Source organism: Oxyura jamaicensis, chromosome 2, assembly GCF_011077185.1.
Source record: "Oxyura jamaicensis isolate SHBP4307 breed ruddy duck chromosome 2, BPBGC_Ojam_1.0, whole genome shotgun sequence".
In the NCBI taxonomy this organism is placed as follows: Eukaryota; Metazoa; Chordata; class Aves; order Anseriformes; family Anatidae; genus Oxyura; species Oxyura jamaicensis.
Window position 1 is genome coordinate 35,703,990 of NC_048894.1, and position 27,677 is coordinate 35,731,666.

Genomic DNA, 27,677 nt, shown 5'->3' on the forward strand with positions numbered 1-27,677 from the left:
TTTAAGTGACCAAGATTTATGTTCTTACTCTGTATATGTAGAGCTTAGGTGTGCTCCATAATATTTGTGACTTGTAACATGGACGTTGAGAGAACTGGTAGAGCACTCATAACACAGAAAGCAGCTGCTGTTGATATGTTGCTATCGTACCTGTTGGTACATTATGCCCACTAAGTAATGGGACATGTAAAGAAACACAAATAAACAGAAAATAATGTAAAAGGTACATTTTTATTCTCAGTGTTGAAAATGTGTCCATCTCAGTTTGTTTTAAAGATCTGATATAAAAATAAAACACCCACATAAAGAATTTAAAAAATATATAGAACATTTATAGTATATTTTTGGCAGTTTCCATTTTCTTGTATTTAAGGATTTTTTTTACCTTAATAAGAAACTCTTAAAAGGGAATTGTAAAATTATGCTAAGAGTCTCCAGATTCACATTCAGAGCCTTCCCCTGACTTAAGGTGTATTGATGTGGGATAATTACAGTTGATCTTTTTTTTTTTTTTTTTTTTTTTTTTTCAAGTTTCCATCACTCTGGGGGATTTCCTTCTTTAGGACATTGAGCTTTATGGCCCAGGCTGATAACTATGCACTATGTTCACTGAATTTAGCAAGTTACAGGCATACAACATCTGTAAAACGGGCCCCTCATTGCAGAGTGATATTTAAATTCAACATTAACACTACTTGGTGTAGCCAAAAGAAACTACAGGGGATGCAACAGCACATTTGAGACTTGAATCAAAATTAATTGGCAGGCTGGCTTCCACTGTCTTAATCCTCATTTCTAACCTTTCATCTTGCATTTGTTGTGTCTACTCATCTGCATTGGAGAGCTTTCATCATGTTTGTAAAATGTGCTAAAACTGCAGTGAAACTGCTCAGGAATCCCTGAGCTGCAAATAGCTGGAGGTGGGAGCGCATTCCAGAAAAATATCCCCGCATATTTCCTCTCTGTTTGGCCACTGCTAGAGACAGACTACTGGGCTAGAGGGACCTTGAGTCCAACAAAATAGGACATTCTTCACGCTTGTAATGCTACAGTTAGGATTCTCAGGGCAGCATTCATTTCCTCATCACTGTGTGCACTTCACCAGAACACTCACTGGAATGTATAAGCAGCACTGCAAGAGCTTATTTTTGCCCAGAGGGAAAAAAAAAAAAAAAAAAGTGTGTAATTTGAACTGATTTATTTCTTTCAGAATTGTGTGATATATTCTGCAGCAGTATTAATCTAGTAATCAACCATGAGCTGAGTATGTGCAATATTCTGACTGCTGCATATATGTGTACACAGGGCAGCAAATTCCAGGCTTCTGTGGGAATGTGGTGCCCTGGGGGATCATTGACACTTTTTTTTTGGTATGAAGAATTACTGTCTATTTTGTCAGAAGCATTCCGACTGTTGTTTGGAATGGGGTTGCACCTCACTTGGACATCAGCTGAATGTAGGGTGGGCAGGTTGCAGAAGGGTAGCAGCGCATACATATTTGTACTAACTGACACCAAGATCAGTTAAACACTGTTTTTTCCCCTCTTTTAGCTCTGATAAATACTCTTAGGATGTTTAGGCTAGACTGGACTGTTTTTTGGAAGAGCTGAAAGGATTCAAGTACTTGCTTCACAGAAGAATTCAATTATTTCTTTCAAGTTCTTTTCAAAATCCCACCAAGTAAAATGCAGTAGAGTTGCTTCATCTAACTGAATTGCACTGGAAAATGCTCAGGGAACAAGTCCTTTTAAGCACAGCATTTTTCTCAGTAGAACATCTTGCAGTTCTGGTTATGAGTAACTTCAATCACTACTATCTTTTACAAAGCAGTAGGAAGCTGTACGTAGGTGACTCTGTATAGGTTGTACCATGAACAAGCGAGAGGTTGATCCATTTGGAGAATTGGCACCAAAAACAAACAAACAAACAAACAAACAAACACCAAACCAAACTAACAAAACACCAGAGTGTAATGACAGTTACCTGTATAGTATCCCACAGCAATTTGGGGTTGGTTTCATTTTTGTGTTTTAACTGAAAAGTATGTTTCAGATTATTTTAGTGGTCTTATGATCTGTCAGTGCTTGCGTACAATGGCTTATTTTTACAGGCTCACTTCATGTGACACAGAAGTGCAAAAAGGAGGATGAATTTGATTCAGATATGGAGGAGGTTTTGTGAAAGCAGCTAAAGAAGGAAATAATTTCCCAAAGAAACATTGCTATATGTGATAAATAATTGGTATTAATTATGGTTGCTTTATTTTGACCTCTACCTGTAGTGCACTTCATACAGAACCTACTGAATCATGTAGGAATAGTCCAAAACAGTCACTTGATGCCTTTCTCTCAGTTATGGGATACTGACATAGGAAAAGAAAATGAACGTGGTAAGGCAACATGGAAAAACAATGTGGAAAACCAACAAGGAAAGTTGATCTCAAATATAAGGGGCCCAAGCATGGAGGCATGCATATAAAATGCAGAAAAAAATGTAGTTGCATTTTTTCCAACTAACATACGTATATCAGTATAAAAGCATCAAATTCACATTACTCTGATAAAATCCTGAACTAACCTCATTATGACATAAAAAGGGGAATACTGGCAACAACTCAGTTCTTGGGTTTTCCTACACAAAAGTGTAGAGCACAGTGCTTCAGAAACAGTCTTTTTGCCTGGCATGCTCCTGAGCAAACCCTTGGCATTGCCAAAATGGGAGGTGATGTTGGTTTTATTTACATTCTTAGGAATTTGCTACTGAATTTAGAAGAAGGAACATAAGGTCCTCAGAGGAGTAAGGTATATGGGGATATTCCTCATCACTGGCTTGCTAAAAAAAGAAAAAAAAAAAATAGTACCCAGGAACACAACCTACTGCAGATCAAGAGAGAAATTAGCTAACTTCTGACATAGAAACCCAGCTACTGAAGTAATACATGCCAACACAGAAGAAGGCGGCTTTCTAGGCTACTAAAAAGAAGGCTTTAAGAAGGCTATTTTTCATTCTTGGTCATTTTCTATTCTTGTTCATTGAAGGATTTTAGATGGAATCTGTATAGGAGATTTGGAATGTAAGCTGTAATTTTCATATGTTACTTTTAAGTAAGAGCACTTCAGAAAAGTAATTGTCAGCTTCAGTGAAAAAATGCTGAAGAAATTATCAGACAATACATTTTTAGGAGGAATATGCTGCTTGTTCATAAAAATGATGCATGCTTCATCTGTGCTGACTGTCATATGAATTCCAACAGAGCAGACAGTAGAGTGTCAGTCACCAAAACAATAGGATCACTTTGTGAAGGTCAGCATTATAGAGGAAGTACTCTCCCTCCACCCCCCCCCCCCCAAAAAAAAAAAAAAAGAGAAAAAAAAAAGGGAGAGGTGCAATAATTTGGATTCCTACAGTAAGAAAAGGCAAACCTTTTGTTAATGTACAACTTACTGAAGTTAAAAAGTAACTTGATTTTTGTTATCTGAGCTGGGAGATAAGAACACACGTTACATGGAGAGATGTTGATTACACCAGAAGCAGCCAGTAAATCTAGTCAAGAAATACACTTAAGCGCTTTCCCTAACACACAGGATACTAAACCAAAACTTGGCTATGGTATTAATCTTAATACCACCAATTATAACAAATAGTGCTACTAATAATATTAATTAATACCGCTAATAACAAATGAATTTACTCTGGAGTCTTTGAGTATAACTAAATACAATTGAAATGCAAATCTGGTCTCTTGTGCCTGCCTTTTGATATGTGACCAAATGTAGGAAAAGATACACAAAAAAAAAACACAAATCACGACCAGCTTCCAAAATCCAGGGTTGTTGACTTAGGGAAACCAGAGCTTTCTGAGTTTTCCTCATTATTATTATTTCTGCAAAACTGGCACAGTGTGCCTGCTTATATACACAAACTGAAGCTTTGATTTACAAATAAGACAGACTAAGAAATATTTTCCATGACTGATTTGCTTGAAAGAAAAATACTTTTTGAATGGTTTGGTTTTTTTCCCCAGTAACACATTATCTTCACCGAACATGAAATCAAACTTTGCTTTGTTACTATTAAAAATGAACATAACCGTATCATTATCACTAGAGGAATATAATCCCATTATCATTTTACTAGATAAGCAGTGACAATGTTGTGTTTGTAACAACCCCTAGAGATACAATAAATCTAGCCAGGGAATGTCAGCCTGGTCCAAGACAGATTAAACGGAGAGAACTGGAATATAGTTCCCAGTAAACAAACACTTGGAGGTCGGGAGGTCGTACTTGCTCAGCTGTTCTTCATAAGCCCTATTGGAAATAACTTTCATACCATCACTGAGGATATTTCATGCTACCTAATAATACCAAAGGCTAAGTACAGTTGTGATAGAAACGATTCCTAGGTTAAATATTGAGTGTAAGATGATCAAGACATGACACGTAAATGGCAAACCGGGATGATGTTAGATGTTCAGGGGTGTGATTCATGAGATCCGCTCTTTTGTGGGGAAAAATTCATCCCACTCAAAAATTTCCTCAAATTCCCATTGACAAATGAGCCGAATTTGGCCCTGGCAATGCTGTGAATAGTAGCACCAACTAAGGCTAACAATGCTTGAATCCAGAAGAGGACTAGGCAGAACACACAGCCAAGGAACTCTCCCATGGCAGTTGACTGAGTGCCACAGAATGGGGACTGCGAGTCAACAGAGGTCTGGGAAGGAGAGAGAGCTGCATACTCAATTTGCTTTTGGCATTTCTTCTGAGAGTGAAAAAAAATGCCTGGATTCTGGGAATGCTAAAATAAATATATATCAATGTGTTGTTTATTATGGGTAAAGTTCCCAAAAACTTTTAAGATCACTTGGTGCCTTTCAGAGGGACTCATATACCTCGATCACCCCGCTGCAGGGAAATGCCACACCACTTATGGGCAGTTCTGGGGATATTTGTGACAGATACTGGTGACAGGCTCACTCAGGGCTCAGCGGTAGATTTCAGCAGGCACTTTCAGAAAGCCTGAAAAAGTCCCCTTTAGCACTTATATGCTGTATTCAGAATATGCGAATATACGGACTAAATATTGCACTGTCACAAAATATGCACATTAAAACCAGATCCTAACCATGGTGTTTGTATACAAAGCACTATTATAGGACCAACACATCCTTGCCCTGTAGTGAACTAAAGCCATATGTCATGGCTGTGACATGATTTTATTTTTTAAAAGACAAAGAGCTGTTACCCATGTTGTTGATGTGAAGTACCTTTTGCTTGAAGACTCCAGTTCCAACACACAACAACACACAACTGCGCTCTGGACAAAAATCGCTCACTTTGCTACCTTGTAACATAAAATATTTATTAGCAAAAAGGCGGGTCACTTGCTAAATTTGTTTCTTCTTCTAGAAAGTTGTAGAAATGTGAGCACTGCAGTATTCTGTTTTTTTATAGTCCTTATACAAGGAAATTCATTTGTGAAGTAAGAAAAAGAATTTAAGTTTTCCATAAAACGATAGGCTATGTGCCTATACAGTTTGCTTTTCTAAGTGAAATTGTGCTGATGTAATAAAATCAGAAAGACTGCATTACTTTCTCTATGCAAACTTGCATGACAAATCCAGTATATTCTACTCTGTACAACATTATTAGACAAATAGAATAGCAAGTAATGAGGGAGATGAATTAGAGACATTTAATTTTAGTGCTGCATTTCCTAACTTTCTAGCAATTGATTTGTATGTAACGTGTGTAACAATACGGTTATTATTTTTCCACAGTCCTTATGTCACAGCTTAAGAACTCAAGCAGCAGGAGGATGAGAGAAGCTGGACTCCAGACCTGCTGGCTGAGATGTTTTCCATACACATAGGAACAGAGCAGGTTTAGACCCCTCTCCAAGGTGAACGTGGGGCTATGGAGAAAAGCAGGGCGAGTCTGTCTCAAGTCCCAGGTCAGTTACAGCACCATTAGTATGAGGACTCAGACATCTTTAGACCCTCTGAGAAAAATATATACCTTTATGAGAGAACAGGAAAGCTGCCAAGCTCCTTACAGATAGCGTACACAGCCACTCCTGTACTCTGTCAGTGATGGCAGCCAGTGCTGGAAGGGGACCCAGAAGGGGATACAAGCAGCATGTTGGGTAGCTATGGAAAGTGTCTTTCTGCTATCCATCCCTCAGGATCTGGTGTTGTGGCCTGAGGTATAAGAGCTTTGAAATCTCCTTGCTTGTCTGTCTCCTGCCACAGGCAGTTTTCATGCCTCTGAAAACAAAATGTTGGTCATTTGGGAGCTTCCTATTACCTTAGGATAGCAAAGATAAAAGGCACGGAGAAACAGTAAATCTACCAAAGCATACAAAACAAAGGTATTTACCTGTTTAGTATCTGTTAAGATTTAAATGACACCTACTCAGCAGTCATGTACATGCAATTCTGTGTATGCCTGTAAGAGGTATGCTAAAAGGAAAAAAATAAATCCAACCCTGCAAACATCATAAATAAGAAATGAAACACTCCCCGAGACCTGGGTCTCCAATGCACCTATATTAATTACACACCAGAGAGAAAAGCCTCAGTGTGTGCAAGCATTTAATTCGTTATTTGCATTTATTAAAAACATTCCTTTTCACTTTAACAATACAGTAAGCCAACAGTGAAATAACAGCAATTCAAATGCGGTCATTTGCAGACATGCGGTTTCTTGTGCCCATTGTACAGTGCAACGCTGCCAAGTCTCACACCTTAGGAGTAAGCTCTTGCTCCCTCCCCTCTCTGTCACACACACACATGCACACACATACAAAATTTACATGTCTGCTCTCACCTACGCTCTTTTGGGAAAAGCCACAAATTTCTTCAATCTCACTCATACAGATCTAAAAATCCTGGCAGCTTTTGAATAGCTTTTCTTCATCACCTGCAATTAAGTGTTGGAAAAGAAATCCAAAATATACAGAGAGAGACTTTCTCCTTAATAGGAAATGTTAGCAATAGTATGTGATTTCTAATATGTTCCAAAGTTCTGCCACTCCATCTTACTGGAAGGCAAATCTGTGTACCCCATGATTAGATTTCCTTAAACGCTGGGCAATTCAGTGTTGTCAGCTGTAATATAAAACATTATTTATAACTATTTAACTCTTTTAAGAGTATAGTTAATAGCTTTCTGTAACATGATCTTAAAAAAGTTGATTAAGTGTGCTTTACAACGTGACCAGAAAGAGCTTCCGATTAGTGACATCAATATATATATATATTTTACATCTCACATGTCCCATACTCTTAAAAGTTGGGAGTGCTGAAATAGGAGTTGAAGCAAAATGAAACTGAGTCATTAGAACCTAAGCGTTCCCTTACCACACTTCATCAATATCGTCATGTCATGCCAATAGATCGAATATCCATCACAAAAAGTACCTTTCTCTGGTCATAAAAACTAGAAATACACAGTTTTTCTGTCACTCATACAAAACAAAGATGGGCCTCAGAGGAATAATTCAGGTCTGGATCCAAAACTCATCACGGCTTTGCTTCAGGCTGTAATGCAGACAGTAAACAGAAAATACACTGAGCTCCGAATCTGAACACAAGTTCAAACGCAGCTAAGGTTAAACACATGTGACGGGGATGCATTTCTAATTTTAAGGCTATAAATTGCTAAAGGAGCTCACAGGATTACAAAGATTGTGTAGTTATAAAAATAGTAAATGATTTCCAAACATGCAAGACTGTTTCACAAGAGTCTGAAACCTGCCCCACGCTTCCTTTGGCAATCCTGATTAGCTGCTGCTTACAGAATTTTACTCCTCTTTTGTCTTATGCCTAAAGACAGAGTTGTGCAGATCTCATACTTGGCAGGGAAAGTCTCTGTGTAATTACAAAGCAGGGAGACTGTCATGTCTCAGCCTGAATTTCAAACTTCAGGATCCAGTAATGCTCAAATCCAGTAATGCTCAAATCCAAATGCTCAAATCACATAAATTTTTACCTTATTTAACATTTCTTGCAAAACCACAAACACTGACTTGCCCTTGCTTATCTATCCTTTATTTATACACTTAAGAAATTTGGACAATAAGAAAAGGGTTCTGACAGCTATTTGAAAAATAATAATACTGCGGTGAAATGTATCTCACAAAATGAGAGATATACTCTCTGGGAATTTTATATATATTCTCAGAAACAGAGAGAACTGATTTTCTTCAGCCTTGAGAAGACCACAGGGAGACCCTACTGCTACCTACAACTAAGCAGGGGGTGTAGAAAAGATGGAAACAAACTCTTTTCAGAGAAGCACAGTGAAAAGAGAAGTCACAACAGACAAAACTGAAACACAGGGAATTCTGACCTGATATAAAGAAACTCTTTTTTTCAATGACTGTTGTCACGCACCAGAGCAGGTTCTGTAAGTGATGGTGAAATTTCTGTCCTTGGAGATATTTATAATGTGGCTGGGCAAGGCCCTGAGCAATCTGCTCTCATTAGACCAGCTCTGGAGGTCCCTTCCAACCTACCTTGTTCTGATTCTATGACATATATAGAGAGAACCACATCGGAAAGACATTTCACATTCATCGTTTCTTCCTTAACCCAACCCCCCCCCCAAAAAAAAAAAAAAAAGTTGGCTAAACAATGTTCCTACATGCTTAGAGTACAATTCTGGTACACATGACAAGCGTGTAATTTGTTGGAAAATACTGGCTTGAATGAAAACAATTTCCTGTATTCTCCTTGAAATCCACGTGGTTGGAAAGGTGGAAGTCTAGTCAGAAGGATTATTGCCATCTTACCCGTAACAAGCTTTTCTAATTGAATTAAAGTATTAGTGTTAGAGAGTCTCACATGACTAGGCATTCACCAGAAATGCTGATATTTGACTTTGTGTTTTAAGATATTAAATATTTTGCAGAGAATATAAGAAAAAAACAACAACAACAAAAAAAAACACACACATTTTTTTCTACTCAAGAACAAGATTTCCCAAAGTTTTATGGATGAATTCATGGATAAATTTCAGGAGATAGTACCTTACGAACCCTACCTAGAGTATTCAGATTGATTAAAGCACTCAAGCATTAATGGAAAGACCAAGTGCAAGTTTTACCAGTTCCAACCACAATTTCTGTTGTCCAAATCTTTCTTTGTACCATTACAAGCCTAATGTTGATCTTGGGGTCACGGTGCATAGCCTTGTCAACATGGGTAAAGTCCTTCAATTCTCAAAGTAGCAAAAACAGCATGAGAAAAAGTTCAACATGAGACATGGTCCAAAGCTCCTAGTAGGTATAAGACTGCTATCTAAACTTAGGATACAAATACGTAAATGAGAATGCTTATTAAACCATAGTTTCATTTCAGTAAGAAATGTTCTTAATTTGAGTAACTAATGAAATATTTCCAGACTTATGTGGTTAAGGTATAGAGTTAAATGCATTTTTTCCCTAAAAATTGTGGATATAAGTACAAGAAAAGACAAAATTATTCCCAGCTTATTTACCCTTAATATTTACCTTGTACATGTGACAACTGCAATACGTAGTTTGTTTTCCCTCGTATAGACACATTTAGCAATAGAAATAGTAACTTAATATGGAATTATGACTAAACCATAACTAGTTCTTTTGACTGAATAAATATTTATGAACTGAGCACAGAAATACCTCAAGATTCTTTAAAACTCAGAATTGTAGATATCTTTTATTAAGAAACCAAGGATTTTTTTTCAGGCATTTACTGCAAAAACTGTTAGCTGCCAAAGAACACCTTTATTTCAAACCTCCCACTATATTCCATAACCTAGCATTAAAATGATGTTCAGTGAGTGGAAAACTACTTGTTAGTCTCATCACCATTTATATTTCCCAGCTACTGACAGTGAAACTGAAGTTCTTTCCAAGTCCCAGCCCACAAGAGAACAGCATCTTGTGACTCTTACACAGCCCTTTATCATGCCATGTGGTGCAAAAGGCAGTGACGAGAAGAAATGGAAGCTAGAGATAAGAAAGTATAGCTCTCTCCACCTCCCCAGAAAAATGTATTGCTTTTCAGATTATCATAGCAATTTAATTTGCCACTACAAAAATTCATCTGGTCTTAAAGGAGAAAAAGGACTTCACATACACTTCTCATGTCTTCTAAAACAATGTGTTAGCATATAATGCAGGGGATTTATTGCTTTCCAGGGAAAATGGAATATATGAATAATATAAGAAATTATTACGTACGTGAATCAAATGGTTACCTAATAACCTGTGGTACACATGAAGACATAAGGTTGGTTTCTGAAACAAGAAGTGCAAAATAGAAGCATGTACAGCGATTAACCTTCATTACTTGAAAGGGGAGCTTCTATGCCTCTGCTTGGTTTCATTTCCATCAGGAGTGACCATGAACTAGCCAGTGATCTTCCCAACAACTTACGTCATAAGTTTATGACCTAAACATATATCTTCACATAGCCTGTTCATTGATAGTACACATGAAAATATAGAAGAAACAGTAGCAGTAAGGAGGCAAAGGTGACTCTGAAGACCATTTGCGGGAGCCGTCCAAGTTCAGCGTACTGGGACACGTCCAGCGTGCCACTGACGATTACTCTTCGCTGCTGGTTGTTACTCAGCCCCATTGTTCTGGTGAATGTCCTGCAACTCGACTTTGGATAAAAACCCCGCAGAATCAGCGCATTTAAGAGGTGATGTGCTTTAACGGGGATTTGCCACTTTACGCAAGCAGAACTGCGCACGCATTTACAACCGCTCTTACCTCACTCTTCCCTCGGTTGCACTCCTTGCAGGTCCCAGGACAGACCTGCAAAGAGTGGGAAACCGATACCACCGACACAGGGTGCCAGCGTTCAGCGTTTTGGGAGCGGGACGGAGGCGGAGGACCCGACTGAATCGTGGTACGCGAGCAGTACAGAGGCGTGCTGTAACCACCCACACGCTGCGAGGGGGCTTAGGCAGGGGTTTTATGAAAGCAACAGCCCTGTACAAAGCCCCCCCTACACCCACAGCCGGGTCTCCCCACCCCGGGCCACCCGGGGCTGCCCACCGGGCCGAGGCGGCCGCTTCCCCGCCCCCGGCTCGGGCAGGGCCGGCGCTGGAAGTGACGCGGGGCGGGCGGAGCTGCTGGGTGCTGATGGCGGAGGCCCCATGTTGATGTCCGCGGCGTCCTCCGCGCCTGCCGAGGTGAGGGGAGCCGCGGGGCCGGGCTGAGGGCAGGGCACGGTTCGGCGACCCCTTCCCCGCCGCTGCCCTCCGGCCGCCGGGGCGGGGGGGGACGCTGGGTGGCCGGTCGCCGTGCTGCGCCACCGGGAAGCCGCCCCCCCACCCCCGAGGCTGCCTCGGGCTGGGGGAGGAAGAGGGGAGCCGTGCCGGGGCTTGGAGGGAGGGAACGGGGGCTCGGAGGGAGGCAGCAGCGGGGTTCCCTGTCCCTGAGGGCTGAGGAGGGGCGGAAGGCGCGGGCAGGCAAGGCCGGGGGCTCGGGGAGGAGCTGGGCTGCGGCCTCTGCTTTTTCCTGCCCGACCAGCTTTTCCTCCTGCCGGCCTTCTCGGCGTGTGAAGGCCAGCGCGTCGCCTGCCCCCGCGAGAAAATCGCTTGTCATGGCAGTGATGGAGCCCTAACGTGGCTCTTCCTCCTCCTCCTCCTCCTCCCCTCTTTCCCCACCGGCAGCCGTGCGGTAAGCAGGCAGGCAGCCAGCATCCCCACAGCTGCGAGGAGATGGCCTCACCTCAGCTCCGAGGATTTTCCTGACGGGGAGCTGTAATCCCAGGTTTAGAGTTCTCAGTAGTTCAGCTTCGGGCCTGGAAACCAGGCCACTGCGCAAAAATTTATTTATTTATTGCTTGCTTCTTTGTAATACGTGCTCATAAGAAATTTACAATTTTTTATAGATCTGTTTATAAAAAGAAAAGTCTAATCTCATTGCTTTTGTTGGTACTGTTTTACTTTTTTGTGCTTATGAGGGAGGAAAACTTGTGCAGTCCGTTCCGTGTAAATTCTACATGTCATCAGATGCTGCTCAGTTACTAAAGTGAAGGAATTTGTTACACCTGAGGGAAAAAATTTAAGGCTGTTCTCTTTCTTTTAGACTTGTAGAAGCCGTGGTTTCTTACTATTTATTGGCTTGGAATAGGTTTGGGAGGTGTCTCCCATGTAACCTTCTGTTTTGAAAACTCTGTGGGAGTGTTCAGGGTTTTACCGTGCTGGAAAACTTCCTTCACTTCTGTACTCAAAAGTTCTATAACAGGTGGGATTTGCGTGGAACTTACTGTTTCTAAAAATGTCTTTTGATATTTACCTTATTTTTTGTGTAAGATCTTGTGAAAATTAACAAATATAAAAGCACCAAAAACAAGAAGTTAAGCATTTAATCTTTATAGCTGTGTCATTCAGGGCACAAAACTGCTTTTTATTTAACATCTAGTATACCAAGATGCCATAGCTGCTGACTTGTGCTTTGTGTCACTCTAATTTGGACAGTAATAAGCTGGTTCTGAGTGACGAATACCTCTTTGCTTCAGAGTACGCTTTATTTCCAAAAACATGGTTTCTTCGCTACTTATTTCCTAACTGTTGAAAACAACTTTTAAAAGGCTGTGGGAAGTATGCAGCCAGCCTTTAATCTTTGAACTTCGTGAGACTTGCAGTGGCCCATCCCTTTTTGGGATTGGTTTCCACATATATCTTAATAAAACTGGTGTATTATGTCACTTGCTTGGCAGTTACCTCATTCAGTGAGTGTGTTTGCTTGGTCAGGATAAAATAACTTTTAATAGCAATGGCAAGAATAGGATGTCTCTTCTTTCTAGAAACGTGCTAGATATCCAAGGCCCCAATCCAATTAGTATAAAATATTTTGACAGACTTGTGGTTGTAAATTTAAATCAGGCACCTGAAACTTACCAGTTGCCTATCTTTTTGACAGATATTGCTCAATCTGAGAAATGAACTTTTTTGGTGTGCCTGCGAAGCATCTGGCAATGCTGTAACTTTTAGCGCAATGTATCCTGAATGAGGTGGTGAATAGAAAGGGTGATTAAAAGCTTTCACAATCCTACTGAATTAGTGTTAATCCGTCAAACTGCATGCAGACATAAATGTTCTCACTGTCAATGAAGTCCATTGTTTATGGTAAACATGCTGGACTGGGGGCATGTGGGTTACAGTGGGAACAATTAAAGATGCCTACTGACTGCTAAAGAGAGATTAGAATCTTTTGAAGAGGAGGGGAAAAAAAGGCTGTTTAACTAAACTTTCTTGTTTGTTAAAATGTCTTAAAGTGGAGCTTTGTTACTTTCACTGAGAGGGGAACAAGAATTTCATTTGTGAAAATGCTGTTAAAAGTACTGAGCGTTACAGATGCTGAGAGGTCTTTGAAGTTAAGGGAAACCACAGAACTTTGTCTCCTTCCCTGAAGCATCCAGAACGATTAAGGACATTTCATTAAGTCAGAACCCTGCTTCATTTTCCCACCACTTTTATTTCCCACTTTCTGATATTCTATCTGTGATACAATACTAGGGACATCTCGCTAAGTGATGCTCTCTCCATCTTGGTGTCATCACTAAAGTGCCTGCCCTTTCATTCTGAGAAGTGATTGTTTTGGAGTATAGCTGAGGCTATGTATTTTGGTGGGTTTGGTCTATAGCTGTCTGTTTTCAGAACAGAGGAATGAATTGTTTATTTGTCTCAGTCTGGTATATTTCAAATAGATTCATTTCTAACTGATTTCTTCTACTATGTTGAAGTAACAACTTCTATGATTTCTGTTGCAGATCAATCATGTCATCCTTTCAAGAAGTTCCATCTTCAGCTAATGCTTTACAGACTTCCAATTTTGCACATGTGATTTTTCAAAATGTGGCGAAAAGCTATCTTCCAAACACACACCTTGAATGTCACTACACTCTGACCCAGTTTATCCATCCTCATCAGAAAGACTGGGTTGGTATTTTCAAGGTAAGTAAGGTTTGTTCTGTTCACATTTCTCACATGTTCACTGTCTTCTCTTACCAATTAAAAAAGGAAAAATCCAACAATAGAAGTGCTCTCATAAACTCAAGTGGAACATCACTTAAGTGATGTATAAGTAGCTGCAATTAGAGTCTGAGTTTTTTAACAGAGATGAGACTGGACACCAAAACTAGAGTAATGAGTATAGTATGTGTGTGCTGGAGTAAAGGGAAGCTCTCAGGAAGTGGTGTGATGCAGAATTAAATGGAGATGATACAGGAAGAAATGTGTGGCCATAGAATGACATTGTGAGCATGACTATATGAAAAGTGTGAGCAAGAATAAATGTGAAGTGTGTGTGGAAAGAATAAAGCTAAGCTGAAGATGGTGTGACCTAGGCCCCTGACTCGTTTACGTTGCAAGAGCAGGATGAACGGAATAGATCACAAAAACTGTTCAAAACAAACCCTTGAATAAAGGAGGAGAAGAGAGGCCATATCAGTTGCCTCACATCAGTGATTTATTTGGAGTTACTTTTAAAGATAGTCTCAAGGGATTAGAAATGGATTAATTCTTACATCTGCTCCTATTTAAGATGTTGATCTACATTTCTTTGTTGATATAGCTTCTAGTAGATGATGCTTGTATGCCTTACTTGAATAGTTAATAGAAGTTTTTTTGGGAGCTTTAAAGAAGTGGTACTTCGGTGGGGAAGGGCTAAATGTAACAGACTGTTTTGTTATTGAAGTCCCTTAGAGCTGTCCACTGATAGCTGAAGAAAATAAATTATTGACTGCAGTCACTAAATTATGTGAAGGAGGCAGTAACTACAAGCAGGCAGATTTCTCTAGTGAGAAGTGTTTAAAAATATGTACATGTGTTTTGATTTTCTGATAAGTTTTGACAAATACGAATGTGACTCAGCACGCTTGGTGTTCAGTTAACAGGATTAATGAAACAAACAACGTTCATGAACGTTCAACAAGCATTATGAAATTATTTAAATGTATATTGAGAAATTAATGCGTGTGTTGGTCTAAGTGAGGCAGGCAATTGGGACTCTAAAAAAGCAGATTATAAAAAGTAAAAAAAAGCGTGAAAGAATTTCTCAGTGGCTACGTGAAATGCTGTGTACAAAGTACAGATATCCCTGATTCCATCATGTCTGTGATGGTATATTTCATAACCTGTTGAGGTATGAGGTTTTTTTTCTGCTTTGGTAATGACAAGTAATATGGCTTTGGCAGTTGTTTGAGTAAGGCTTTGAGATGACATGAGGTAGCAGTGCTGCTGAAATGCTTTCCCTTTCTTTTTACTCAGTGGTTTATTTCTTGTGTTTCCTGTCCTTTGCATGAAGCAAGCTCTTGTGTGATGGACTAAATTGGGAAATTGATTGAGGTTAAGACCAACGTTTTGGATTATTTTTAATGGAGTTCCCCAGCTGAGTTTCCAGCTCACCTCAGTCTCATCAACACAAGGGAAGGAAGCATTGCGAAATAGGGAAAAGGAAGAAAGTTGTTTTCTGTTTGTGACTGTGTCATATTCACTAAGTGTTATGACGAATCTTACTATAGTTGCAGTACAGTGCATTAAATGAAGCCAGCTGTCCAGCTGTATCCTTGCCTATGAATCATGAATATGAATATCAGATTAGTACAGAAAACTAGGATGAACTAAGATTTTTCCTGTGAATGTTTTGTTGGTGGTGTTTCTAATGCGGGCTTCCCATTTTAGGGGGCAATGGCTTTAATGGTAGACAATGTAGCTGTCTACTGTTAAATACCTTGTCCTGTGTTTGCTCAACTGGTTACTTAAGAATTTTTTTTACTGAACAAAATTCATAGGAACCTTTTAAGTGATTGTTTTCATTTAGATTGCAAGTGTATTTCTTTAGTGACAATGATGTCTTCAGTAGACTTCCATTATGTGTATCCTTACAGCATTCTGCATGTTTTGCTAGTCTAGCTGTTTTTGCAGCTGCACAGTGAAATGGATCAGGGAAGTGATCTGACAGAAAAATGCCATCCCTCCTTTGCCAGCTTTTTCCACCTCATTTCCCAGCTGCTTTGGTTTTCACTGTGTCATGCAGTGGGCAGCTCTGCTGGCATCACCGTGATGGGAACAAGTAGATCAGGAAGGACAGGGGCTAGGCCTAATTAATTGGCACAGCTGCTTTATGTGGAATTCCAATCTAAGTTAATTTTTCAAATCTTTTCAAAATTCTCTGAACAGCAACTTTTAAGGCTTTGGTTTGTCAGTTTGTTTCCTTTTTAAAGGGAAATTAAAATAGTAGTTCCCAGAAGCAAAAACTGATTTCATATACTGACTCCTAAACTCTAGCTTGTGAGTTTTTTGAATGTTTTCGTAGTGTGCAACACATGTTGAATAGTCTGTTTTTATTGTATGTGTAATTATTGCAGGATTTAATTTTTCCATAGTGTTGTGCAGTGTATGTGAAAAAGAGATATTAAAAATTGAATGCTTGGTAGGAACCAGAAATTACTTATAGTTTATTTTTTTTTTTTCCTCCTGTGGGACTTACTGTGGTTATTTACTTGTTTGTAGATTATTTTTTTTTTCATTTTGTTATCTCAGTCTTTTCTACCTGGCATGTGTTATTTTCAGTTTTTATTTTTAACCCCCTCTCCAAATGTTACGAATTTTCGGTGTCTACTGAATGTTTCATTTTCATCACTGAGTATGGCTTCTGTTTAGAACTGTGATATGAAAATGACTTCAGTGAAAGTTACCACAGCTGGTTGCTTTGTGTTACAGTAGTTTATTTACAGGTATCCTCTTAAAGTTATTTTACAAAGCAGTTTAAAATAAGGAGCAAGAGCAAGATAATGTACTTCCTTGCTGTTTGCAATCAGAGGCATCAAAAAGTCTTGTATTAAGTAGAATAGGTCTAGAATGTCAGACCTGAGCTAGGGATTTGTGCAATATTTGTACAATGTTATTACAAAGAGCTGAATAAATCCCTAAAGTTCTTCTGAAACTTAATAGATTCCATCAATTCTCTGTACATGTTGTAGATAAAATGTGCTTTTTCTGTTGTTGCCAGTGTAATTTAAATTGCTAAATGCTGAAATTTTGTAATGCTGAACAAAAGCCATTTCTTGGTGGATATGAAACTGTTCCCAGGAAAATGGTCTTCTATTGTTAATGGAAGCCCAGTGTTCATAAGTTAAAAGGATAGTGTTGTATATGCACCAATTACTGTATAGCAGGGTAGTTCAGTTATACTAGTTTCCTGTATACTTAAGTATAAACTTAAGTATATCTAAAGGACATAAACATGGTACTGTACTTCAGGCAAAAAAAATAGGGGGAAAAGTACAGTAGTGAAGATGATGTTACCCTTTGTCATTTGATTAGAAGTTCTGAGTATACAGCCTTTTAATTCTTTCTGTATATATCCTTCTTTTTCTTCTTTGTTCCCTACAGGATGCTTAAAAATAGTTTTTAATTGATTCTCCCAATCTGTTGTCGTTCATTGCTGCTATTTCTTTTCTGCTTTTGTGGTGTTTTGGAGGACCATCTGCTATCAAGCACCAAAAGTTCTCCATCAGTTTTATCACTGCTTGTTACTAAAGGGGGGACAAAAAAGTTTTAGAGCTGACTACTGCTTTAGTGCTCAGCATGTACTTTCTTAACCCTGAATCCCTCTTTGTGTTACTTTTTGGAAGCTATGATTTGAGATCTGCTTTCCCTGTGCAGAAGAACCTGAATTCCTAGTGTGGAGTCGGAGGGGAGAAAGCTTGTTGTTCCTGAAAGAGTTGATAAGAGATCTGTATTCTCAGAATGATCTAAGCCCAGTGCCCCCATCCTCCTCTCCTCTCTTTCTCTTTTGATTAATTGAAATCTGGAAAGGCTCCTAGGGTAATCTAAATCTAAACCTTTGAAATGAGGAAAACCAATTAATATGTATACTGCATCTGTTTGCAAAAATTGTCTGGTAGGTGGTCCTAATCTCCGGATGGGGAAGTCTACAGTTTGTTACTTTATTTTGCAATAAAGTGAAATAATCATGTGGCCACATGATATTTTTTTTCATTATTAATACATAGTGTCCAGACTTGCAGAAGTGTTTGAAAAAACGTGTTTGGCTTTTAGGAAGAATTGCTTATGCCTCTGTTTAGGGCATGTGTGGGCAAGTAGGACCTGCAGATGTTCAGTATACAATAGATGCATGTTTACTGTGCATCTGAAAGGCACAATGAAGTCATTCTTGGGATGTGATATGATACTGCTCTAAGAGAGCAGAGTTACAGATATGTGTTTATGGCATGCATCATAATAGCATCTAGGTTTCTGAAGATTTAATTTTGCTGAGGTTGGCACGCTGAAAAGGTCTGTAATATCAGCTGGGAATCTTACATGTTTAAAGATAATGGTTTCAGTTTTGCTTTCTCATTAGTTACCTAGTCCCTCAAACCTCTTGGTTCCCATTGTTATCTTTTTCTTAAGTCATCTGCATTGCTGTTCTTCCAGGGTGTTGACTTTAATTGTAGACATAGTTTGGTATTGACTGTCTCAGTGTACCCCTAGAGAAGAAAAGGAAATTTGTTCTTAATGTATACATTTTTAATATCCACAATTTAAAAACAGTGATCTGGCTTTCTGGTATCTTAACATATATATATTTAAAAAAAAAATAAAAAATAAAAGATTGGGAAGATCTTGAAAGATTATTTGAACACAGTAAGCACAGACTTGCTCTGAAAGGGTACTCATTATTTAGGAGGCCACACCTCAGCTATTGTTTATATATTGGTACAATGCATGTGCTTACGTGCACCGTAATTTCTCTCTCTACAGTTCACTGGTTTATAGTGCACCTCAAATTTAGCTTGTCTGTGCTCAAAACCTCTGTAAAATCAGCAGTGGGTTGAATGGGCAGCTAACAAATAGCTTGGTTGCTGCGTTGTAGCAAGGCAACATAGATAGGATTTTGTGTAGTCCTTTGGGTTAGTTTGTATTGAACTTTGACTGCAAATACCAGCACAACTTGTGTGAGCAGTTTCAAAGTCCTGGTTTTGTCAGAGATTGATACTCCAGATAAGAATTACTTCCATATCTACAGATCAATTGTGAAGTGTAGGGCAACAGCTGGTTGTGTTATTGACCACATGCATACTGTAATACAAATTTTCTGGCATGAAATCATCACTGCACAACAGGATATGATGGATACAGGAATGAATAGTGAACAGCATGTCCTGTTTTTAAAATAGTAGGGAATAGAATTGCCGGAATTCAGAGTGTTTCGAGAATTACCATGTCCGCCAATTAGAGCGATTCTCTTCTGGTTTGCCTTCTTTGGAAAGATGTCTCAAATAACGGAGATAATACTTTTCTTTAAAATAAAATTAAAAAAATAAAACTCCATGATACTGTCATTCACTGTTCCTTTACTAGATAAAGATTAGCTGGGTTTACCTGAGCTACCATTTGATAAGAAGTTCTGACATTCAATCCAAAGTGTCACTGATTTTCTAAAAATATTTATTGTGGTAGTTTTGTATGTTAAGAGAGAAAAATGGCATAACAAAGTGGCTAGTAGAAATAAAAAAGTTGTGCTACTTTATAGATTTCATGAAATGTGATGATATATTGATTAACCACCCTTTTTACTACCTTTTTATGCTTATCTCTTAAAGCAAACAGTAACTTTGTTGCTCTTTGATCTGTCGTAACATTTCCTTAGGCAGTCATTTACATATGTATCAGGTTTTCTTTTTAGAGCATTCCTATTTTTTCTGTATTTATTTTGATTTATACCCAATAGGAGAGAAAGTTGATCCTATGGTCTAGGCACTTTGTCAATGCTATTTTGACATATTCCTCTGAACTATGAGGTAGAAATACAACCAACAAGAGATGATAATAGGGTAGGAACCTGATAGTACCTTGATACAGCAACAAATGCCATATGTTCTCAATAGTCTGGGTTAAAAGATTACCTGTACGTGTTTATAACATTCAGCAGAGATGGACAAGTTTGGGTTTGGGCATGTGATTTTCTTCATTCAGAGGCAGTTCATGTATTCTTGCCGTACTGAAGAGTACTTTGCCAAATTATGTTCTAAACTGCATGGTTTCCCTTCTGAATTACAAAAAGGACTTAACAATAACAACAACAGAGTTAAAATTATTATTATTATTTTAGAATTGCATCATATTAGGTATTTACAATAAAGGCCAACTGGTTATGCCTGCATTGGTTCAGCTAAACAAGTGTTTCCTGGATTTGCTTCTTTGCTCTCTTGCTGTTACCTATCTGAACAACGCATGTACTAAGCTGCTGTCTTACGTGAATGAAAGCTGCTGCTTGTCCAGGTGTATGACAGCTTTCTGAGGCTAGTGGAGCAAGGGCCGAATGAGCTTTTCTTGCAGTTGTGTTCCTTCAAAGCTGTCATGTTCAAGACCAAGTTGCCTGACTTTGCGAAGGCATTATAAGGGAAAGAAACAGCACAAAATTAGGGTGGAAGGAGGGAAGTATTCATTCCCCATGATCATCTAAAACTCAAGAAGTTAAAAATGAAGCTTGAAAGTGTTTTTACACCGTATACACTGTGCAGTTGTAAGACAGAGCTTTCACCTTAGGAAAGGTTACACACTTTAAGATAAATCAGATGTAAGTTAAAGGAAACAGCAAAACTAAAATAGTTGGTCATTACGTTTCCTCACTAGTATATTATTGAGAAACAGACAATTCCTAACTCTGACTTTTTGTGTGTGTGTGTGTGTGTTTTCATCATTTAGTTTACTAGCCAGCTAATTTTCTTCTAGCTACTTGGGTGGGAATGTACTGTGGGTGAAATGTAAAAATTGCACTGTGGGCCATTCTGATGAGAAAAGGGATTGTATGTGGGGGGCAGCACAGAAGAAGAACTGTGACACCTACGTAGCTATTAGTAAAGGAAGTGCTGCCTGGTGTGATTATTGCAGGTGGTTCAGTTGTCATCACTGTCCTAGCCAGTGTTAGACATCTTAAACTTCAGTGAACTTCAGTATTTCCACTGTGACTACAGATTTGGTTTATATAACTAAAAAGTAGTTTATGATGTCTTAAAATGAAATAAGCCCTTTTGCTCCAAAGTAGGAAATAGGAATACAGAGAATGGATTATTCTGTAATGACCTATTAAAACTTCCAGTTTTATGGGAACAAAGTGAACTACATAAACTAAGTATTGTTTGAGTAACACATTGTACATAATAAACTCAATGTGACATGATGTTTAGTCATATAGTTTGTGTTTGGTTTAAAAACATGGGTAGGAACAGTGAAAGTAGGGTTTGGATTCTGGACTGTTAATCTGTTGGTTAATGTATGGAAAGCAAGAGCATTGGAACATATACACAGCTTTTCCTTTTGAAAAAGGATTTCTGAGCAGAGCTTGTGAGAATTAAAAGTAGAGAAGTGGGGGGGCTAGAAGGATGTGCTGAGTACCAGGTTAGTAGCAGAGACTCTAATTCTGGTTAAAAATTCCGTGTAAAAATCAAATTAATACATGCTTATGTGTATATATATGGTTTAGGGGAGTTGCATCATCTAAGCCTTGTTTGTTCTTTTTGCTAAGAAATAAGGACATTATTAATATTTTGAGTTTTTAACTCTGAGCAGGATACTTTCAGTGTTTTCAATGAATTCATTAAAAAGTGATTCCTTATAGCATCAGCACAGCCAGGCAGTGCATTGGATGATGAACTTGAGGTCAGAGTTCATAAAAAGTCTTGTGTTTAGTTTGATGGGCCATTCTCTGTTTTCCTCTTCTGAACTTCAGAAACTAATGTGCTAGAGTTCTTGTGTACTTTATAATGTTTGTGTACTTGAATGTGGCTGTGGTAATATCCGCTGTTGCCATGTTTTTAAATTAGACTAGTAGTAGACTGTGCCTTTTGCACTCCTTGCTCACAGGAAGGCCCACTGTATGTCCTATTAAGATTTCTGATGGGAAGAAGGTGTGTATTTGATAGTGTATACTTCCTTTGGTTTTAACACTTTCGAACTTGGCTTTATGTTAGTGGTTGACGGTGCTTTTTATTTTTATTATTATTTTTATTCCAGAGTTACTTTTATTAAGGGTATCCCAACAGAGGTCTGGCACAACATCAAAGTCTGTAGCTGTTTTGATCCAAATGCTCTTTTACTTGATGGTACTTTCATATTGAAAGTTTTATTCTAATTTTTCATATTTTTGTTTGTTTTGAGGGAGGACTGGTTTTTGTTGCTTCTTTTTAAAAATGTGAAATACTCTTCCAGTTAATATTATCAACTAAAAAAGAAAAAAAACCAACACTATAAAATTATTTGTCTGACTTGTTCATGTGCCATTTTAATCTGTATTGTAATGAAAGTTTTTGTTTCATTTTTGTTTTTACTTTGGACCATTCTTCACAGGAGAATAGCGCTGAAACTTCATGTGAGGCCTAAACAGGAATTAAGTGTGAATTTCCATCTCATTCCCTCCATTTCCTTTTTTTTTTTTTTTTTTTTTTTTTTGGACAGCTTTTAATTTCAAGATATTGATGTCAGTAAATATGTTTTCAGCTTGAATAGTTAGATCATTTAGAACTCGGTCAGTAACTGCAGGAAACAAAAAATGAACGGATGTAATCTGTGATCAAAGTTCTGTGAGGCATTTAAATACCACGTAAAGGGTGTCTGCATTTACTTTCAGCGTGTGGATACAGTTGGTTCCATTTTTGTTGTTCTGTTGAGTGAGCAGAACAGTCAGGCGCTGTTCTGCCTAATGAATATTGCCTTAAAAAAGTGACTATAGCTAGCAGGAGGAAGATTTGAACTGCTTTTGCTATTGTTCATCTCTGCTTTTTATTAATGTAAAAAAGGCCTGGTTGTAGAGCAATTACTCTTTCCCAAACAGTAGCTATTGCCAGGCTTTTAATACAAAGTGGAGAAGTAGTTTTGTAAAAGGCAACTATGGAATAGTCTCCTCAGTTTTTTTTTTTTTTTTAATAAATGCTAATAATTAGGGTAATGCTAATGAATAATTAGTTTAATCATTAATTATTTAATTTAAATCTGTAACTGTATAACTACTATTTAATTACTTTGTGTACTACTGTTCTCATTGCCCATATAAACATCTTTTTTTTTTTTTGCTCCTCTTTATTTTTGTAAAGCTGACAACCCCTTAAAAACAGTTCTTAGTCCTTTCAAAATACACTGTTGCAATGTATCCTTTATAAAGGAGTATTTGATAAGAACTTAAATTTAGAAATCTTGTCCACTGAAGTAATAGAAATCATGATTACCAACTTCATCTTTTTTGTCGTGTTTCCCTTCCCCAATAATGTTGATAAAATCGGTGGAGAATTTGCCCCCTTTCCTTCTTAACTCTTCCAAGACACCATACACAGTTAGTGACAAAATATGTTACTACTTTTTGACCAGGTCTTTGATATTTTTCTTTTAGTTAGAACAAATACATCTGTTTCATTGCACTCCTTTATCATTACTCTATTATTGTTCAGTGCTGCTTTATAGTAACTGGTTGCTTCGGGTTTCAGGTTTAGATGCATGTATTTCAAGCTTGTTGGAATTTATTTCTTTGGGGGATATCATTTCTTATTTCAAGGAACTGCGGGCTTTATGAAACATTGGAAAGTCGGTGTTTATTGAAGTTACTGGGGAAACTGCACTAACTTAGCTGAGTTAGATTTTCATGCTTTTTTTGTTGTTCCCTGTAGTTACACTATGTTATATGTATATGGAGGAGTTAGCATTCTGGTGAAATGCTGGTCTTTAGTTAGTATTGCAGAAGTTGTCAAACAAACAAAAAAAGCTAGCTTAGACCTGTCAAATTGGGCATTTTCAGGGAAGAGGTGTTTCCTCCTTCCTCCTTCTTGTTTTCTGATGAACCTGTTGGATTGTGGACACAAAATAGTTGACGTTGGCAGAAGTTACCCTAAGAAAATCTCAGTATAAACTTCTGAATTAATCTTTTCCTATTTTCAATGTCTAATAGTGTATCTTTATAGAAAAAAATGTAAATGTACCAAATAATAGTTTAAAGTATAGTGAAAACTGTCTGGTGTTTTAATTTATATAGACCCTTTTACTGCCTTAGACCCATTTATTGCCTTAAGTAACAAGCTTAATAAAATTCATGCTAAATCTTTGACATGCCTGTTAAAAATATTCTTGATTTGTAAACATTGTTAAATATCTTTTTATTGCATGTTGAAGCAGAAATATTCATATTACAGTATGTTGTAAAGGCCAGGCTGTGATACCTTAACTATATGTAGCAATTTTTTCTGGCTAATATTTTCTTTTCTTTTTGTTGTTGTGGTTTATTTTATTTTAGGTTGGTTGGAGTACTGCAAGAGATTATTACACATTTCTTTGGTCACCTATGCCAGAAAACTATGTGGAAGGATCAACTGTTAACTGCGCGCTGACTTTTCAAGGTGATTTTAAATAAAGCAGTATCTACCTGTATTTTCTAGCTTCCATAGTTTTTTTAAATACTCATCTATGTGTTAAGATATTGAAGATTGGAGAGCAGTTCTAGATCTTTAGAAACACAAATTGTAGGAAGGAGAATTTACCACCTAAGTCTTTTGCATGCTCTTTTTGTTACCTGTGTAAAGTTCATTCTTATTTCACGTCAATGAGGTTGTATGAGTAATTGTGTGACTCAATATATTTTTACATAATAATTGGACAGTGTTCATGACTGATAGATAGAGGAACTCAGCTGGAAGTTATTCAGACACCAAAAGTGATGCCGTTTAATCATTGGCAGTTTTTTTTTTTTTTTTTTTTAAATCTTGGCATCTCTTAAAGCATTGTGTCTTCACATTGTCTGTTTTTAGTCTCTGGACTTTAGACCATTCCAGTGTAAAGTGATTCTTGTCAAAGAAAGAAAAGATAAATAATGTAAGTGACAGTTTGGTGAAGGCTCAGTTTTTTTCAGAGTTGCAGAGGACCTTTTGATAGTGAGGAATTGCTGAAAATCACTAAATTTTAAGAGAAGAGTAAAGAACAAAACAGAAAATGGTACACCGCTATACAAGTCTATGTTATAACTGCATTTTCAAGACTGTGTGGAAATCAGATCCTCTACCTTCCCTTCCGAGTCTCAATAAAGATCTAGCACAACTCAAAAATGAACAGAGCAACAAGGAAGATCAAAGTTAAGCACCTTCTATATAAATAAGAGGAGTTACAAAGATGAGAACCATGTGGCTGATCATGTAAAAAGGGACCTAGGTGGTTTAGGTCTAGCATTGAGAAGAACTTTTTCACCAACAGGTAGAAAATGAGTAGTAGAAGCACTTGAACAGGTATGCCAGGAAGGTTTGGATAGATGGGAGTTCCACACACTTACTTGACTGCTGCAATAGGTCCAGACTGCTGCTGACAGCAGTCACTTTTTTGAGTAGGAGGTTGGACTAGATGACCTTCAGTACTTTCTTCTGCTACGTTTTTCAGCCTGAGAAAGGGAAATAAATAATAGAAAAAAACAGATGTCTGTAAAACCAGCTACCCATAGGATGAGTCGGCTTTCCATTGTTCATATTGAAAGAAGCAGGGGCCGTCAGTGTGAGCTACCAGTGACAGGTTCATAACAGAGATAGAGATAGTACACAGTCAGGTGCAGAGCTCCTTGCAACAGGATGTTATGGATGTTAGAAGATCTACACGTGTTCAAACTTGCAAGTAGAAAGGTAGTAAGATACTATTCCCTGAGCTATAGTTAATAAAGTACAAGACTGATGGAAATATGAAGCACTTGATATAAATGTTGTCTGTATAGCAGGTATAATGAGTTTTACCATTTTTAGGAAAAGCAGCTAAGACTACTTGAAGAAGTCTCCCAGTAGTCTGGAATGACAGGTTTAAAAAACAGCAAGAACAATAACAACAAAAACAAAAAATTCCCCCCAAAGCAACACAGTGATTGAAATAGGGATTCTGATGTTATAGTTTAGTCAGAACTGAAGCAGTACCTGAGTAGGTGCTTGCACTAAGTTCCTAGCTTTCTTTCACTTACTTACCTTAGCTGCTGTTAGAATTTTATCAAACACTTTGTTCAGGTTTTTTTTTGATCCAGAGAAGATTTTTGGAATATTTAGCTTTTTTTTTTTTTTTTGGGCGGTGCTGAAAAGTGACTTCAGAAATATATATTATGCTCACTTCTCATACTTTTTTTGTATCTTTCTCACCTGTGATAAAGAGGGAGGTAAGTGGATTTTAATCAAGCTGATGGAAAGAGGAAAAAGTGTCAGGGGTGGTTTGAGAAAAAAGTACTCATGCCAAAATTCTTGTGGCATTCAGCATCTGTTTCTGGAAGTAATAGACTTCTAGTTGGTGAATGCGATTTAATGATGAGGAAGTTAAAAAAGGGAGCAGATTTAAATTGTGGTGAGATATGGATAGTTAGGGGTGACATCACCTGCTGGGTGAGGATTTATTATGCTGGTGTCATACAAAAGCCAGCTAAAGTGTCTGACAGTTAAGTATTCTAAATAAAGTCAAGTGGTTTTCTTACCATGAAGTTGGGTGAGGCCTGTTTCCTTTCATTTACTAACAAAGGTAAAAATCCCATTAGTTCTGAAAATGGTTGCTTAACATTCACAAATATAACATCATAGCATGTTATTCTGTCTGTGTCTCTTGTCTTTGACTGTAGAGGTATTTCCAGCCCCAAAGTCACTTACTCTTTGTTCTCTCATTGTACAACAGTTACATAATAATGTAGTCCTGTTCCATGTTTAGATCTTCAGGGCATCTTGTCGCAAATGATTCTTTGTATTCAGTAAGAATATATTCATCAGCTAGTACCTAACGCATGTAAGGTGATGCATATATGTATAGTTCTATAGTGTTGTTACTTGTTACTGTCCTAGGCCTCAATGTGTTTAAAAAAAAAAAAAAAAAAGCTAGGAGAAATTTGGGGGGAAATCCAAATAAATTACTGAAAAGGGTAAATTCCTTTGTATTGCTGTGATCATTGCCTGTACCCTACTGAAATTATGAGGGTGAAAATCGTAAGTCAAAGATGTTCTGATAATGTATTTCCACGTGGAGAATTGCATAATAGATTTGTTAGTACAGAATGTTTCTTCAAATACAAATTTATTTTGATAGGATATTACCTACCAAATGATGATGGAGAATTCTACCAGTTCTGTTACGTGACTCATAAAGGAGAAATACGTGGAGCCAGCACACCTTTCCAGTTCCGTACCTCTTCTCCTGTTGAAGAATTGCTCACTATGGAAGATGAAGGAAACTCTGATATGTTAGTGGTGACCACAAAAGCTGGACTTCTTGAGGTTTGATTCATCAATTCTTAAAATGTTATCAGTCTTTGCACTTAGTGTTTATATGTATATATCTTTCCACTTAGTTTTTGTGTGTACATATGTACACACACACATAAATGCATAGAATATAATATTCAAGAACAAGCCTTTGTGTGAAAGGGTACTCATTGTAAGGAAAAAAAAAGAACTGATATGCTTTTAGTTGTGCACAAGTAGCACATGTATTTGATTTACAGCTTTCAAAACTTAGGACAAGATGCAGTACAGAGATACAGCTGGGATTTTTCTGCATTTAAAGTCTTAGGGTACATACCCATAGTGCTAAAACTGAAGAAAAAGGATTTTTCAAACTTTTGTGATTATCTTGGTTTCTGTGCCAGTCCTTACTTTTGGCAATGTGTGTATTTTTTT

General features: G+C 37.8%; 1 protein-coding gene across 3 annotated transcripts in view; it reads left to right on the forward strand.

Moving 5' to 3' along the window:
• The first annotated feature begins 11,040 nt into the window (after positions 1-11,040).
• The window catches only part of TAX1BP1 (Tax1 binding protein 1), a 52,706-nt gene continuing 36,069 nt past the window's right edge, over positions 11,041-27,677 (forward strand). For all 3 annotated transcript variants that reach the window (XM_035316311.1, XM_035316313.1, XM_035316312.1), the window contains exons 1-4: positions 11,041-11,193; positions 13,782-13,965; positions 24,299-24,401; positions 27,088-27,275. In XM_035316311.1, coding sequence (XP_035172202.1) covers positions 13,789-13,965; positions 24,299-24,401; positions 27,088-27,275 — 468 coding nt within the window. In that variant the 5' untranslated portion in view covers positions 11,041-11,193; positions 13,782-13,788. The remainder of the gene's footprint in view (positions 11,194-13,781; positions 13,966-24,298; positions 24,402-27,087; positions 27,276-27,677) is intronic.